We start from the raw sequence: 18742 nt of genomic DNA on the forward strand, positions 1-18742 counted from the left end.
CCTAGAAGTCATGAAGATTAAACTCTGACAAAGTTCAACTGCAACACTATGTCTATGCTTCTGGAGTAAATGTTGATTGTTTAATCATGCAACAGGATTTGTATGAGCAAAATGGGCACATCAAAAATACCATTATCTCCAAAATTCATTTCTGTGGAGGATGATAAAACCAATTGTGGAAGTAACTATGATGGTATGCTCTTTCCTTGATTTTTCTTTTTGCTTTATAATTCATACCATATAATCTTTCAAAAAAAAAAAGCTCTCTAATTCTGTTACAGATAATTGAGTGCTGCAAATTTCTTAAATATTTCTACATTTAATGTCTTCGGGTTGAATTTCCATAGCAATTGGACCCAAGGAAATAGCTTCGATGTGGCCATAACAATCTCTTATAACTGCCTCCCCCCGGCTCTCCCCATACCAGAGGGTCAGGATTGAGGTGGGTACCATTGTAAGGATCTATTCGGCTTTAATATTGAAGAGTCAGCCACCTATTGCCATCTTCTGAAGATATCCTCCATATAGAAAGGGTCAAAAAGCTTTAAGGTCTTTACCTAATGACATACTTTTTACCAAGATTTTTCTCCAAGTCAAGAACTCTTCTTTATGCTTGATTTATTCCAGAATATTCTTCCATTCTTTTACTTCCAAATAGACCAAAAATAGCCTCTCTAGTGCACCTCCATAGAATTCTCCATCTATTTCTTATTGGAGAGAAGAAAGTAGGATTTAAAGAGACTTTCCAGGGGTAGTGGATTACCTGCAACCAAACAAAGAAAAAAGCCTTTCCCAACTTCAAGTTGCTAAATGATAGTATGTCATAAGAAGACTAACCACAGAATAGATCAAAGAGTAGTGTCTCTAGTGCACTTCCACAGAACTCTCCATCTGTTTCTTGTTGGAGAGAAGAAAGTAGGGTTTAAAGAGACTTTCCAACTCAGGGCCAGGTGTGGTGGATCACCTGCAGTGATCGCTTTGGATAAAATAGGAATTAAAAAAATGATACTGTTTGAGAAAAGGGTAAAGTATATTTCTTTAACTAAGGGGATCCAAATAGGAACCCGAGAAACTTTACAGTGGTAGATTGTACATCCACCATAAAAACCCACAAAATACATAGAAAAAAAAACAGCCTGAATACATCTTTCAGCCCATTAACAGATTCTTTGAAAACAGATTACAAAAATGAACATTTCTAAAATATTTTCATGTTATCCATAAAGAAAAAAGGCCAACCAAAGCAGCTGTGTTATTGAGAATAAAATACTTCTCAAAAAGGGGCTGAAGGAAATGGAAAATTGAAAAACGTATAAGCGAATCAAAGTTCTGAAAGAACTGATCATAAAAAAAAAAAAGAAAAACACAGTTCTGAAAGAAATAGAATATTTTCAAAAGGCTATTGGTCTAATTAGTTAGAGCATCACGTTGTTTTTTGAAGATAAAATATTTTCAGTTAGTTAGAGCATCATGTTATTAACACAATGGTTCTAGCATTGTAGGTTTAAGTCCTACATTGGCTAAATTGTTTGAACTTTAAACATCATATTTACAACCTATGATATAAGGAATTACTATTATATCATCAAATTCATGCTTAGCTCATCATAATATAACAAGAAGCCAGATAAGAAACACTTAGAGTTAAAATGAGGCATAACCCACCAAATGAACCTTGGCAGTGAGTGACTTTTATTTGTTTATTTTAAAACCCCAAGACCAAGTAACCAGTTTATTTAATTGTTTTGACTTTTTTCTTTCAGTAGCTTTCTTTTATTTCTCTTTTACATTTCTTAAATAGCATAGATACATTTAAATAGAATGTCTAGCCCAAGATTTAAGCATTTGTTCTCTTAACCAAAAGGTCCTCTTCACCTTAATGCATATGATCTATTATGAAAATATTCGCACCATCTGATGTAGTCATCTATTTGACATGGTAGTCCTAACTTGGGGAAGAAATTTGAGGTTGTTTGGATCTCCTTGTGATGTTTAATATTGAATGAAAGAAGAAAAGCTGGAATGGTCTATTATGCACAATCTAAGCATTTTGGGTTTTAAACTTTATGTTTCAGGCTGCAGATTCCGTATTGTCTCGTATAATATTTTGGCTCAGGTATGCCATCTTTCCAGAATCATATATTCATATTGTTATATCATGTTTTTTTTTTGGTACAATGTTGAATTAGATGTTACTTAATAAATCCTTTTTGAAATTGTGTCATAATAAGTTGGTAACTTTACATTATACTTGTAGGAATATCTTATTACTTCCAAATTTGTACCTTGTCTATGTAGTACTGGTAAACAAATGTTTTATAAATAAGGGTAAAACAGTGTATGAGGGCATTATTATGAAGTAAATTTCAATTTAGAGATCCGTAAAATGGTCATGGAAAAAATCCACCATAGAAATGGAAAGTATTCATTTTGGTAAGACTTTAAATAATAACTTTATGGTATTTGCCATAGCAAGCCTCTTTTTCTACTTCTCTCTGAATTTATGTAAACAAAAAGAGGCATCATCATCATCACCGTCATCATCATCATTTTTCTCTCTCTATGTCAAATTAGGGCTCTACCCTCTCATATGTTTTTCTCCTCTTTCTCTCTAATCACTTTTCTCCATTTTCTAATTGGGAAACCTTCTACTATTATTTTCCTCTGCAATTAATACATATAAAAACTTACTCTCCCATTTATATCTTTGCCAAATTCAACCTAGCAGGGACCTTGTCTATTTGTTTCTTTGCCTTTGCTTCATTATTTGATTTATCATTATCTCATGCATAAACATGTAGATATTCTTTTTATATCTCCTTGTACTAACAGAATAAGATATCCACCCTCTAGGAAAATAAGCTATCCAAAAGAAAAAAGAAAAAAAACAATTTAAACCAATCAGTACTTAGTTGCTTAGATGTCAAGGCACTCCCTTTTTGCCTAGCCTCACCTTAGTGTCTTGGCAAACTATGGTATTTGTTAAACATCAGGTTGTGCAATTTAGTGATCTCATATCCAAGCAAGACGTAGATTCATTTATTTTATCTATTAAAAAACTGAATAAGGGATCCAAAACTGATATGCTAGAAAAAATAATATATCATTCATTATTACGAAGATGGGCATGCAAGGGAAATGAATTTTACACTACCAAACTTTTTACTTCCTTTTAATTTTCTATACATCTAGTAGACTATTTCTCAACTGATTATGTTTATGATATGGGGATATATAATTAGAGCAAAGTTACTCAACTCAACTCAGCATTAATTGCAACTATTTTGAATCAGCTACACAACTCAGCATTATTTGTTAGCACTTCAACTCACATTTTTTAATCTTACTATTGCTCTTTTAGATACTTGTACTTCTCATTGGTGCAGTCATTGGCTATGCACATGACCAGACCACCTCAGATAAATTTTACTTATTTTGTTACCAATCGCGGCTGCTCTTAAGTTGTCTTGCATGCACTTGTTTCAAATTTTATCCTTTCCAGTGTTGCCACTTATCCATTTCAACATCTTCATCACTTTTTTTTTTGAGAAAAAGAGTAACTGATTTCATCTTTGCTCAATATCTTCATCTTAGTCACACTCCTTTTTTAGACATGTTATTTTTTTTTGTTACCAAATTCACTATTCCATATAACATTGTTGTTTTTATCGCCATCTTACAATATTCTCCTTATAGTGTCAACATGTCATAATTACACACCAGTCACAAGTACACCAGATGCACCTCTCCACTATTAACTACCTTGCTCTAATTTTATTAGCAATATCATCTTCATTTTCTCCTTCATTATGGATTGTATCTAGGGTACTGGAAGTGGTTAGCTTGGGGTATCTTTTTATCATAAATCTTAATTGCACCCTTTTTTATAAATGATCCTTACTCCAACATCCTATGGAATCTGATACTAGCAAGAGGTTTTGGGTTTAGCACCCAAAAGAACAGGACTTAAGTATGTAGCAGGTTTATTTTATCTTCCAATTTTAATTTTTATAATATATTTTTGTTTTTATATGATGAATCCAAATGATGGAAAGTCGGATTAAATATAAATGCATTAATCACTGCAAGTGGTAAAGAGGGCGAGGTGCCCTTAGAAACATTTATGAAGAGCTATACCTGTACCGTGTATAACATACTCATCGAAAAATAACAGAGATGTAATTGTCCTTAAAACTTAAAAATACTTTTTCTACCATTAAACAAATTATAATCAATTATAGTCAGTTTAACAAGATGGCTCTTGAAACAAAAGTACTATTTGACATGTTTGTCTATGGGACCCACATACAGGGAACCTGCCTTTTTTTCTAAACTGATACAAAATTTCTGATGTGTGCTGCAAAATGGAGTTGTTTTACGAACACCATTCCTGTCATTATAAATAGGGGTTTTTCGATAGGTAAGCTTGAGTTGTATTAATAGTAAAAAATATGAAGGGGGTGCACTCCCTATAAAGCTACATTTGAAACTACAAATATAAGCTTTTAAGAACATGTACATCATATACATCTGTCTCTGCAGTTTTTAATAGGGTATCTTCAGTCTCGTTACTAGTTATATGCCCAGTTTATCAAAAAGAGATTCTCCCTGAATCAGCACTTTTTTTTCCTTTTTTTTTCTTTTCAAAGTTTTATAGTTTCATGACACATGATACCATTGTTTTTATTAAAAATTACTTATAAAATGAAGTTGGAAAAGGTGAAGTAGATTAGTCTTACTGAGAGACAAATCTTGTCATTACTTTGAGGTATACACATCAAAATCTATTTCAGTTATTACTGAGAGCCAAATCTTGTCATTATCTTTAGAATTGAGACAATGGTTTTTGAACCTTGGACTATAATATGCTTAATGTTTTAGTTGAGGATTATTTACAATGCTCCATGAATTGCAAATTCAGATTCATACACAAAAATACACACTAAAACCATAGTTGTCAAGGGGACGCCTAGGCGACAAGGCGCCCTTTGAGGCTCGCCTATCGCCAACCAGTTTTGTACTATGAATTATAAAATACTTTTTTATTCTCTATTTTTTGATGTTATAATTATAAAATAGGCACTATTAAACTAAAATATTCATTTTGTGTGTTTATATACTAATTTCTTTTTATTATTTTCTTATTTGTTAAGGTTTAATCAATACAAACATTGCTAAATGCTGTATTGAACCCTCAAAGACTTTAAAACCTGAACCAATAACTAAGGAAGAACATAAAATTTTGTCTAATCAACACATTTTCTACTACTACTATAACAAAAATAAGGGTCCAACCCCTATATTTTTTGAATTTTCTTTTCCTTCCTTTTCTTCTCATTAATATGTTGATTTTCTATACTTTAACATGAACTCTATACTTTTCTTATGAAAATTATGAATAATTATTATTTATCAAAAAAATTATGAATAATTATTAAGGAAATATGGTTATGATACCAAACACATTCCTTGAGCTTGGTACCATAACCATATTTCCTTAATAATTATTCAAGAGAGTTACTTTTTCAAGAGAACAAGGATGAAGACGAGGCACCAAAGTTCGAGGAAGACGTCGTGAAGGTTAAAGATCAGTTGCCTAAGGCTACGGTTCAGGTGCTGCTTGTACTTGCAAAGGAAGTCGGTCCATTAGTGCAGGAAGAGCAAGATATGATGCTGGTAGGAAACTCTTCTCACGCTCCAACCTGCAACGTAACACTAGAAGAAGGACAGAAATGGAAGAGTCTTTCACCTATTAAAGCAGACAGGGTTTTGATTCACAGTGTAAACTCTCTCTCACGCAAGCTTAGTCACAGGGAACAGCTTTAGGCCCATCTCTTTACGAGAATCCCTCTCCCTTGGAAAGTCGTCCCCTCAGTCCCAAACATTACAGGTACTGTTGTCCATTCGGTTTTGGTTACTAATGTGCCTTCTGTGCTTGAAACAGATACACCAGCATCCCGAGCGGAAGTTCTAGTGTGGGGGATGAGAAGAGAGACTGGAAGCTCTGAATGCGAACTGAGAGAAGGTGAGATGGCAGTGGAAGAGGGACAAAAGGAGGAACTAGAGAGAATTTGGAAGAGAATCTGCGCGTTGTTGGAGGAGTATAAAGAGAGGGAGGAGAAATTAGATCAAAGGGAGAGAGTAACAACTTTTCAAGAAAAGGACTATTATAGGTTTTCTGTGCCCTTAAAGGTTAGGAATGTGGGGGATGGCTTCACCTGGGTCTTAACCAATGTCTATGGGCCAAACTCGTATAGAGAGAGGAATGAGATGTGGGAAGAGTTGTATGCCATACGAGGTCTGTGGGAGAGTCCTTGGTGTCTTGAGGGGGACTTTAATGTATTTAGGTTTTGTACCGAATCTAATAACCCCCAAAGGACAATTACAACCAGCATGAGGAAGTTCAATGATTTCATTAATAACTATGGTCTAAAGGAGTTACCCCTCTTACAAGCCAATTTTACATGGTCGAATTTCCAAGAAAACCCCCTTTGCTCAAAATTAGACAGATTCCTCTTTATTGAAGAGTGAGAGAACCATTGGACGAACTTGATGGCTAAGTCCTGAAACCTTAACTTCTGGTCCTCGGCCTTTTAGATTTGAGAATATGTGGTTAACTCATCCGGATTTTGTGCACTTGATTGGGGAATGGTGGAGAGAAGAATTAAGAGGAGTGAATTAGAAGGGAGTAAGATTCCACAAAAAATTGAAAAGGTTGAGATCCCAAATTAAGGAGTGGAATAGGGAACACTTTGGAAGGATAGAGGAGCAAAAAATTGACTTGATGTCCAGGACTAAGGAACTTGATTCCAAGGAAGCTCAAAGGATGATGAGTGAGCAAGAATGAGTTTTGAGAGAAAACCTAAAGAAGGACCTGGAAGAGGTCCTTTTGAGAGAGGAAATCTCGTGGAGGCAAAAGTCGCGACATAAATGGATTAAGGAAGGGGATGGGAATACTAAATTTTTCTATGCATTGGCTAATGGGAGGAGAAGAAAAAATTTCGTGGCTAAGTTAGAGGTGAATGGGGAGGAACTCACAAATCAAGATGAGATAGCTAGATGTTTTGTGGATCATTTCAAATCAATCTACAGGAAACCGTTGAATAATAGGCCAACCTTGGAAGACTTGGAGTGGACTAGATTGTCTGAAGAACAAGCAAATTGGTTAGAAAGGGACTTTAGTGAAGAAGAGATCAGATAGGTGGTGTTTTCAATGGATAGATCCAAAGCACATGGTCTAGATGGCTTTACAATGACATTCTATCAGGATTGTTGGGATGTGGTTAAAGAAGACCTTGTTGGGGTGTTTTAGGAATTTGCAAATAAAAAAACAGTGAGCCCTGGAGTCAATGCTACTTTCCTAGCCTTAATCCCAAAGAAGGTAGGTGCAAAGAACCCTAAGGACTATAGGCCAATCAGTCTAGTGACAAGCATCTATAAAATCCTGGCTAAAGTGTTGTAATTGAGAATCTGAGTAGTACTACTCTCCATCACCAGTCAAGAACAAGGTGCTTTCGTGCAGGGAAGGCAAATAACGGATCAGATCCTAATAGCAAATGAGTGCGTGGAGGACATGAGAAAGTCAGGAACCCAAGGTTTTGTTTGTAAACTAGATTTGGAGAAGGCTTATGATCTTGTGGATTGGAGCTTTTTACTAGAGGTCCTAGGATGCTGTGGGTTTGGAGATAGATGGTGCAATTAGGTAAAGGGCTGTATTAGTTCCTGCCATTACTCCGTTTTGGTTAATGGGGTGGTGAAAGATTTTTTCCTAATTTGTAGAGGCCTTAGACAAGGTGACCCTCTCTCCCCTTTTCTTTTTACCCTAGTTGTAGATGTCTTCAGTAGATTGATCTCTAAAGCAGATAGGGAAGAGGAAGTTAGAGGCTGGAGGACTGGAAGGAACAATGTCCGGGTAACCCACCTGTAGTTTGCCGATGATATCATGATTTTTTATGAAGGGGGTGACAGGCGGGAAGTGAGAAATCTCAAAGCATTGTTACAACACTTTAAGAATGTCTCCAATTTGAAGATAAACCTGGATAAGAGTTGTGTGGTAGGGGTTAATCTGAATGAGAGGACTTTGCAGTTTGTGGCAGATTTTGTTTAGGTTGTCCCATTTCTTCTTGGCCCTTACAGTATCTAGGTCTCCCTCTAGGGGTTAACCCAAAGGAGAGTAGATTTTGGACCCCAATTCTGGAAAAGTTTGAGAGAAGATTAGCTTCTTGGAAAAAGAACTACATTTCCATAGGGGGTCGAGTGACTTTATTGAGATCTACCCTAGCAAATTTATCGGTTTATTTTCTCTCTATCTTTAGGATTCCTATTAGGGAAGCTAAGAAGTTGGAGAGGATAATGAGATATTTTCTATGGAAGCCTGGGGAGGATAAGAAAGATCATCTAATCAATTGGGAAATAGTTTGTAGGAGTAAAGAGGAGGGTGGACTGGGAGTAGGAAGGTTAGCTCAAAGGAATAAAGCTCTCTTAGGGAAGTGGTTATGGAGGTGGCCTAGATAAAGGGAGAGATTGTGGCATGAAGTGATAGCTAGTATACATGGCAGACGGGAAAATGGTTGGGATGCGGGTGTATCACATCAAGCTACATTGGCATCTCCTTGGAAAGCAATTCAGAGTGTCCTCCCTCAGTTTCTCAACTTGGTTAGGTATGATGTCAACTCTGGTGACTTTTATTTTGGGAAGATACTTGGGTGGGTACTGTTGCCGTTAAGGACAAATTTCCGGCTCTCTATTCTCTTTCCCCTTACAAGGAAAAAACTGTTTCTCATTTTCTTCCTTCTATTACTTCACCCTCTTCCTTAAGCTGGGACTTTGGTTTTAGGAGAGGTTTGAGGGATGTTGAACTTAGTAGTGCTTCAGAATTGTCTCTTCTTGGCAGTGTCTTTCTGGACCCTCTTCACTCGGATGTGAGACTTTGGTCCCCTCATCCAAAAGGTTTTTTCACTTGTGCTTCCTTTTTAAGTCCCTTTTCCCTTCCATGGGACAGTTGGGTTTCCCTGCTAAGGAAATTTGGTTCAGACTTGTTCCTCCTAAAATTATAATATTCTGCTGGGAGGTGTTTTAAAGAAAGATCAATACTCTGGATTGCTTGCAGAATAAAAGGCCTTTCATGTGCTTGTCCCCTAACTGGTGTGTACTTTGCAGGGCTAGTGGTGAGGATTGCTCCCACTTATTTGTATCTTGTTCCTTTTCTAGTGCTATTTGGAGTTGGATCTTTTCTTTCTTTGGATGCAGGTGGAATCTGTCCTCAAAATTAAGTCAACTGTTCGATCCTTCTTGTTTTGTGTGGCCTACAAAAAAAGGAAAAACGACGTGGAGATGTATTAGAGCAGCAGCCTTGTGGACAATTTGGGAAGAAAGGAATGCTAGGGTGTTCAAAGAAAAGGAAAGAAGCTTACAAACTGTTGAGGATTGTATATTGACTAGAGACATTCATTGGCTAAGAACTTTGGACTTCTTTCATATGTTTTCCTTTGATGACATTTGGAGTAACTGGAAGGCGGTAGCCACTAGTCATACGAGGAGGGACAAGGCAGCTGCAGTGTGGAAGCCTCCGCCTGAAGGTTGGGAAAAGCTGAATTTTGATGGTAGTAGCCAAGGAAACCCAGGTCCTTTGGGGATAGAAGGGGTGCTGAGAGATAGAGAGAGCAACATCCTAGCTTTGTTTTCAGGCCCTGTGGGAATAGGAGACTCAAATAGAGCAGAGATCTTAGCGGCTGTACAAGGCATCCAGATTGCTGAACAGTTAGGAGTTCAACACTTGATAGTTGAAGGAGACTCTAAAATTGTTGTGGGATGGCTGACAAATCCAGCTTCAGCTATGTGGCGATGTAGAGATTTATCGAGGAAAGTCAATTGACTCACAAGAAATATGACAGTTACCTCTCTTTGGGTAGAAAGATCAGCAAATTCCTTAGCGGATGGACTAGCTAAGCAAGGGGTTTCAAGGGATCATTTGTTTTGGGCTGCTATGTAGTTTTATTTCTGTTTATTTCTGCTTATCCGGTTCTTAATTGATGTAATACTTTGTTAGAAGAGGTAACAGCTCGTGCCTCTTCATGGGTTTCTTGTATTGCCTTATATTCTGATTTAATAAATTATTTGCATTCATAAAAAAAATATGGTTATGGTACCTAGGGAACTACTCTAGGATCTATGTTTTCTCCATAATAAATCCATCGCCTAGGCAACTAGGTGACAAGGCGCCCACCTGTCACCTAGCCTCGCCTTGGCGCCTTGAAAACTATGATTAAAACTTTCCTAAATGGGTACCTTATGATTATTCCTAGATGCACTATTCTAGTTCAGCCATGTGGGACATGGCCAATCTGAACTCTCCTTTGGATGGTGGATCCCCTCCAGATTGCTTGTTTATTTGTCTCCATAGTCTATGACAGCTTTATATTTCTCTACTCGGACTTTTTCACAAGTGATCTTGGCCATTGCAAGCTTCAATCTCATGACCTAAAAAATGCCCAAAAAAGAAGGGCTTATCTTGTAGTTTGTACTTGGTAGGGGCTGCTTACTGAAACTTTCTATGAATAGAAATGACAAGACAGAACATGCGGAACCCCAGTTAGGGGTGTCAACTCCATTGCACATGTGAGATTCTTGTGTTCTTGGTACAATTCATGACTATAGTACTTAATCTTATCAATCACTTGAAAGGTCTCAATATCTTCTGCAACTAAGAATATTATCATCATCATCATGACATCATCTAAGCCTTGTCCCAACTATACGAGTCAGCTACATGAATCCTGTTTCGCCATTCTATTCTGTTCACAACTCAGAATATCATAAATTCATAAATTTTTCGTTTGTGATTTGGAACTTATTCTACCTAGGTTGTCTTTAACATTTTAATCTTCCATATATAGGTGTATGTGAAGAGTTCTTACTTTCCGCACTCTCCATCACCTTGTCTCAAGTAAGTCTTCTAAGTTTTTCATGTTCAGTCAACCTAAAGGGTGCAATGCTTACACTTTTCATTTTTAGTTGTGCAAGGTTATTCTTGTAAAATTGTATCAAAGATAGAAAGATGTCAACAAGAAACATACCCAGGAGCAAGGATTAAAATATCATCAGTGTATCTAGATACACATGGATACACTGATACACAAGAGTTTTAAAAGCTTTAAAAAGTTTGGGATGACAAACAGCATCCCTCCAATGCTCTAATAAAATAAAATAAAAGGGTAGGAAAAACAAAATGGAGTATTGGTAATATCGACACACACCAATACCAACTTTGGGTATTGGGTGTATTGATATTTTAATCCTTGCCCAGGAGATGAGCATGGTTCAAAGTATGCTCTAGTCTGCTGATATACAAATATTTTGTTGAGAGGATATGAATATTGAGGAATACAAAAGTTTGAAATACTGTTGATATATTTTGCTTCAGAAAAATTTCTGATTAGGCCTGTCTTTGCTTGACAAACAAATATCTGCCTTGGATTTTGCTGATTCAACACTATCAGCAGTGAAATGTTGTACCAAAACTAGAAATTACATAGACCTTAGCAGATTGATGTTTCTTAGAACAAATTTTGGACAAAATGCCTGAATTTTCTGGTTCCCTCAATATTATAATCTTGAATGCCCAATCTATTTTCACAACCCTGCAGTAATATTGCTTTTTTTTTTTTTTATATTGAGTTCTGATAATCTACATTTTTAAATGAATTGCCTGTAATCTAAACTTACTTTTCTAGATCTAACCAATGTGTATATTCAATTGGACTGAGATTCTCACTAGGTGGCAAGTGTATAACTTGACCCCCCCTTTTCTCATTCTTTTGACTATGCTCTTTTGAACCATAAGAAATGGTGGGAGATGTTTTCCTCAGGCAGGATATCTAAACAGAGTTTCTTTGAAGAACTGGAGGGGAAGATATTTTTCTCAGATATAAATGCTCTTCTTAGACTTTATTAGCTTATCAAATTAGTAATGACTGTGGTGGGAGATGTTAACTGTCATTCTACCATCTTAAATATCCATATTGACATCTCATATAAAGGGGCCATTACCCAACCTAACCTTGTCATTTTTGCACAAAGTGGCTACTCTCAGACTCGAACCCATGTTCTCATGTCTTCAGACATGTTTCCCTCTTTGCTTCATTATAAATCAGATACTTAAAATAACATTAGTAAGAAATAGAATATAATCATGGACTTTTTTGTTGAAAATATTATAAAATACAATAACTATTTTGAAGGCTTAAAATGTTGACATATCTCCCAACAATTCATGATGTATTTCCATTTCCATGGGTACCATAATGATATATTACTGGAATCAACATATTCCCTAGTGAAAACTACCAGTGCTATATGGAGTACAGAAGGTGGTACTATAACATGATAAGTTGGCAATACATTGCAGATTTATGGAGCAGAAGTATTACTACCTGCTTAATGAAGATGATGGCACTTAGAAACAACTCAAAAATTCTGTTTTGAATGTGCCATTAAATCTTAGTTTTTGTGTGAGTAATAGATTATTTGGCTGATCTATAAGAATTGTTTACACTTGCTGTGAGTTTTTGCTTGAACTTACTCTATTATGTAGTTTTAATTCTTAAAGTCTGCAGAACAATTTTGCAGCTTATTATGTTGTCTATTAACCTTAATTTTTTTGGCCTTTTCTGATGGTTTGGAACAAGATAATAATCTAAAAGTGCTGATAAAAAAGAAAAAACATCTAAAAGCTTGTCTCTATGTTTCATTTATGATTTCATAAAATATCATTGTAATATTGCTACATATTTTACAATGTTTTCACCATGTCTAATTTTTCCAATATTTCCATATGATATTTCTGACTCTTTCCTTTATTTGGATAATTAACATTTTCAAACTGACAAGTACATTTTAAACCTTGTTTGAGCCATGATATGGGGCTTCTCTCCAAGTTTGTGACATGGACCCTAAGTTTAAATCATGGACGAATCCCCAATGCTCTCTCTCTCTCTCTCTCTCTCTCTCTCCACACACACATAATAATTGAATCAATTATTTGAATATATCTATGTTTGTGTAGGTGGAAAACTCGTTCTCAAGCAATTTTAACAGTTCTTAAAAGCCTTGAGGCTGACTTCTTCTGTATACAGGTGTGTATTGCTTTCTATTTTGTCCATAATTTTCTTTAATATAATAAATGATGAAGTTGTGTATTTCTTATGTCAGTTAATATGTTTTACTTCATTTTTTGTTATAATTTAATTGCTTGTATGAACTTTTGCTCCTTTATACCATAATATACACCTTATTGGTCTTCACTTAATTAAGAAGATAGTCAATTAGGAGTTAGACGAGTATGATGCCTTCTACAAGGGGAATGTGGAGAACCATGGGTATTCAAGTATTTACATTCAGAGAAGTGGACAGAAGCGTGATGGATGTGGGATCTTCTACAGGCACAGCATGTATGTTTTCTACTTTGATTTAAAATAGACAAGCAATACCTTTTCTTGTGATTATGTATTTAAATTATTATTTTATTGTATCAGTGCTTTGAGTCTGGATTGTCTTTTTCTACATCTTTACACTTCTCATGGCTGATGTGTTAATTATTATTATTATTTTTGATCAGAAACGATAACTTTCATTAGAGATAAATTAACCTGAAATACAGAATTCAACCCTTATTAGAAAAGGTTGATCCAATAAACATCAAACGTTACAGCACTGCCCAAAAAAGACTCTCCCTTACAGTCCCTTGTTTTGCTAGGGCGTCAGCAAAACCATTTGCTGATCTCCTTACCCAGTTGAAACAAACACCCACCTCCCTTGTTATGCTAAGAATTTCCCTTATCAGCTGTCTATATTGCCAAATTCCCAGCTGTCCTGATTGCATCCACCCAATTACCAACTTGGAGTCTCCCTCTATCTCAATCTACTGTAGCCCCAACTGTTTGGCCAGTTTTACACCTTGATGTAGTGCCAAGATTTCCGCTCTTAAGGAATCTCCAACTCCTATTGGACATGAAAACAAAGCCATTATCTTGCCTTCATTATCTTTGAAAACACCTCCTATACCAGATGGGCCTGGATTACCTATAGAGCTTCCATCAAAGTTCAGTTTCACCCTTTGTTGTGCTAGTGGTGACCAAACTTCCTGTATCATATCTTTGGAAGTAGTAGTAGATGCCATAATACCCCAACTTCTATAAATGTCTTCAACTAAGAAATCCTTAAAAAGATCACAGGATTTCAACCAATGGATAACCTTAGTAGTTATTCCTTCCACAACCTCTTCCTTGGATCTACATCTGCCTTTAAAGATCCTATTGTTTCTTTCCTCCCACACTGACCACAATACAGCAGCTCTAGTGGTTCTCCACATAATCCTTCCACGAACCGTTGGTTGCCTGTAAAAAGTTGGATCAAAGAGGTTTACCACGCTTGAGGAGGGAGTCCACCTGCAGCCAAAGAGAGAAGAGAACTAAGACCAAATAAAGAACACAAAGGGACATGAGATTAGTAAATGTGAAATTGTCTAACCAGAACCCAAACAGAGGCAACAAACATGGGGGGAGAGGCACATATTTGGCCTCTTTTTCTGCAATAAATTCAAGGTGTTGATTTTTTGGAGTACTACTTCCCAACAAAAGGCCTGAATTTTAGGGGGTACAGGGCTATCCCACACCTCCTTTGAAGGAAATTTCCCTACAAGGTTAGAGGTCTGAAGCAAAATGTTATAGAAAGAAGAGCAATTGAAAAAACCAAAAGGGGAAGGTTTCCAAATTCTGCTATCTCTACAGGACTGATCAAGAAAGACTTCCCCTAACTGAGTGATCAAATCATCAACCATCCCCATTTCAGAATCCCTTAGACCTCTTTTCAAGCCCAAATCCCAGGAGTTATCAACAAACACTGAAGAGATCACTTTTCTTTTGTTTTCAGACAAGGAGTAAATAGAAGGAAATCTATCTCTAAGGGAGTTTTCACCAACCCAAACATCTTCCCAAAACAAGACTTTATTTTTAGCGCAGACATCATATTTGAAATAAGGAAGCATAAGAGGCAAAATACCTTGAATAGCTTTCCAAGGAGAAAACTGAGAAGCCTCAGGGTCGAGTCCTGAATCCCAGCCGTTATCTGCCAATCCATGAATACTAACAATCACTCTAGACCAAAGTCTGTCCTGTTCCATCGGTAGTCTCCAAATCCATTTCCCCAGCAAAGCCATGTTAATCTTATATTTCCTAACCCAAGGCCTTCAACATCCCTACTCCTAGAAACCACCTCCCACTTCACTAAGTGATCCTTCTTAGTATCCCTGGTTTCCACAAGAAATCCCTTATTATCTTCTCTAATTGGTTAGCTACTTTTATTGGTACTCTAAAGGTAGATAGGAAATAAACTGGTAGGTTGGCTAAGGTTGACTTGATTAAGGTTATCCTACTCCCTAAAGAGATGTAATTCCTCTTCCAATTTACTAACCTCTTGGAGAATCTTTCAATTACAGGGTACCAAAAACTCTCAACCATTGGGATCCCTCTCAGTGGTAGCCCCAAATATTGTAAAGGCCAGCCCCCCATTTCACACCCCAAAATCCTAGCTAGGGAATCCACCTCCTCTTCCCCTAGATTGAGCCCTGCCACACAACTTTTTCCCCAGTTCACTTTAAGATTGGACTTCCTTTCAAATTGAAGCACTAGATTCTTTAAGTTCTGTAATTCCCCTTCCTCCCCGTCACAAAACAAGATGATGTCATTTGCAAATTGCAAGTGTGTGACCACCACCTCGTCCCTACCAATCCTCCAACCTCTTATCAAATTGTTAGCATCTGCCCTCGAAATCATGGCACTCAACACATCAGCTACTAGGGTAAAGAGGAATGGGGACAATGGATCTCCTTGCCTAATACCCCTCTTTGCAGGAAAGAAACCCCTAGCTACACCATTCACCAATATTGAGAAATGACATGAAGAAATGCATCCCTTTACCCAACTGCACCATCTCTCCCCAAACCCTCTCCGCTTGAGAACGTCTAGTAAAAAATCCTAGTCAACCATGTCATATGCCTTTTCAAGATCCAATTTGCAAACTAACCCCTTTTCCTTTCTCCTCCTCTTCACCTCAACACATTCAATGGCAATAAGTATTTGATCTACAATTTGTCTTCCTTCTACAAAGGCCCCTTGATACGGTGAGATTAGAGATGGGAGGAATTTTTTTAATCTTAGCGCTAGGACCTTAGAGATGATCTTATACATGCTTCCCACTAGGCTTATAGGTCTGAAATCCTTTGGTTGGAGAGTGTCCTTCTTAGGAACCAAGGCAATAAAAGTTGCATTTGCTCCCGAGTTAAATTTGCCTCTCTCATAGAATTCTTCAAAAACCTCCAACAAATCCTCTCTAATTATCTCCCAACAATCTTGATAGAAGGCCATCGAAAAACCATCAGGCCCAGGAGCTTTAGCTCGATCCGTGGAGAAGATTGCATTTCTCATTTGTTGGGCCTCAAATCTTCTTTCCAAAGATTCCAATAAGACACTATCTTCCACCCTCCACTCCAAGTGCTCTAAGCTCTCACTAGGTCTCCCTGGGTTGTCATACACTAATTTGAAGTGATTAACCAAAGCTTGAGCTATATCATCTTCCCTTGTCAGCAATTGCCCATCCCACTTCAATTTTGAAACAGAATTCTTCCTTCTCCTCCCATTTGCCAACGAATGAAAAAACCTTGTATTGATGTCCCCTTCCTTTAGCCATTTGCACCTGGATTTTTGCCTCCAACTTATCTTCTCCTTCCTAAGAAGATCTTCCAGTTCCTGTTTCAAATTCCATCTTTCCACCCTACCCTCTTCCCCAGCCTTCTTTCAGCTTCTAGTCCATCTAGCTCCTGCACTCTCTGACTGATTTCCACTTTCCTTTGCTCTAATCTACCAAAAACCTCTTTATTCCAAATCTTGAGTCTAGCTTTCAAGAGTTGTAGTTTCTTATAAAATCTATACCCCTTCCATCGGAATTCCACTTGGTCCACTTCCCACAATTCTTTTACCTTAGCTAGAAACTTTGGATGAAGTAACCACATGTTTTCAAACCTAAAAGGGCACGGGCCTCCATCTAGTCTTTCTTGAGACAACCTGATTGGGCAATGATCTGAAATAGGTCTCGGCAATGCTATAACACCTAAAATCCCCAATTCATCTTCCCAATCCACTGTAAAGAGGAACCTATCCAATCGACAACAGGTAGGGTTTTCTTGGAAGTTTGACTAGGTAAAATTTGCTTGTTGAAGAGGGAGATCCCACAATGCAAAATTCTCCACAAAGAGATTAAACTTCCTCATGCTAGATGTAATCCTATGACTGCGGTTATTGGACTCGTTTAAGAATCTTATTACGTTGAAATCCCCACCCAAACACCAAGGGCCATCCCACAAACCCCTAACAGCTGCTAGTTCTTCCCAGAAACCTTCCCTTTCCCTGTAAGAGGTGGGACCATAGACATTAGTTAGCACCCAAGCCCACCCATCTTCCTTTCTCTTCAATTTTATTGACACCGAGAAGTTCCCAATTAATTCTTCTTCACACTCCCGGTCTTCATTTCTCCTTAAGGTAATAATTTCCCTTGAAGCTCCCCACGATTGTGCAAAGGCCCAATTCAAATTTCTTGTTGACCAAATGCTCCTCACCCATTTCTTGTCCACATTTGGCTTTTCTCTTCTCAAGAAGTCTTTGATCACTCGCCTTTTCTTTGAACTCCCCAAACCTCTTACATTCCAGTCTATTAACTTCATGGACAAACATTTCATGTAGCCCCAACCATACCACCCTCTTTACTCCTTTTTTCTATCCTTCCTACCCCCACTCGCTTTATCATAAACCAGCCCACTCTTCAACCTCTCCACCTCACTTGGCTTTTTCTTCCTCTTCTTAGAAAGCTCTCCTACCTTCTTACTAGACTCTTCCACCTTCTCATTTCCTTCTAGTTTCTTACCTGACCCCTTCTTCTTCTTTTTCCGTTGTCCTTTTGATTTTCCACTGTATCCACTTTTCTCCGCTGTATTGGGAAATTGAATAATCTCCTCCTCAACCCTACCCTCTTTCACATTCAGCTCCTCTTCCATTCTGATTCTAAATAATTCCAAGATCAACTCCCAAATTTTGTCCCCTAGTTCTCTCTCTTCTGCTTCTGAATTTATCTCCCCCACTACCTCTGTCACTTGTCCTGAATCAAACGAATTGGCAGACTTTAAAGCTGGGCTGGAATCACCTGTAGGCCAGTCACACACAGGACTTGGGGAAACAGAGTTAGTAACCAAAAACTGAACCTGAAAACAATCCAAACCTTGGGAGGAAGAAGACGCAATATGAGTTGCTGGAATAGCCTGAACCCCTTTTGTTTGACTTTTGCTGGGAATAGGACCCTTGAAATCAAGATCTGGATTGATTGCAGTGGGAAGCGGGCAGTTTATAGCTCTGCTTGGAGGAACCAGATTGCCAACACACACCGTACAAGCACCCATTCCCTGGTCTTTACAAAGGATTGAGTCCCCTTTTCTCCCTGTTTTGGTTTTCTCCCCACCTGAGCCTGTTTTCTTTCTTTCCAACTCCTTTCTAGGCTGAACCAACTCTCCTGGAAGTGTACAAGCCTCTTCTTCGAACAGTAACTTCAATCCTGGGTCATCTTCCTCCCCAAACCTTGAACGACATTTACTCTGTATACTACCATAGCTGGACTCTTCAACAGGAATTAAAGATTAAAA

General features: G+C 37.5%; 1 protein-coding gene across 2 annotated transcripts in view; it reads left to right on the forward strand.

Moving 5' to 3' along the window:
- LOC104588062 (DNAse I-like superfamily protein) overlaps positions 1-18742 on the forward strand; it is a 36941-nt gene that overhangs the window by 2221 nt on the left and 15978 nt on the right. For both annotated transcript variants that reach the window (XM_010245869.3, XM_088895869.1), the window contains exons 2-6: positions 96-193; positions 2076-2116; positions 10896-10945; positions 13064-13133; positions 13327-13448. In XM_010245869.3, coding sequence (XP_010244171.1) covers positions 96-193; positions 2076-2116; positions 10896-10945; positions 13064-13133; positions 13327-13448 — 381 coding nt within the window. The remainder of the gene's footprint in view (positions 1-95; positions 194-2075; positions 2117-10895; positions 10946-13063; positions 13134-13326; positions 13449-18742) is intronic.

The sequence above is a fragment of the Nelumbo nucifera genome, chromosome 1, assembly GCF_055504915.1.
Source record: "Nelumbo nucifera cultivar China Antique chromosome 1, China Antique-T2T, whole genome shotgun sequence".
NCBI lineage: Eukaryota > Viridiplantae > Streptophyta > Magnoliopsida > Proteales > Nelumbonaceae > Nelumbo > Nelumbo nucifera.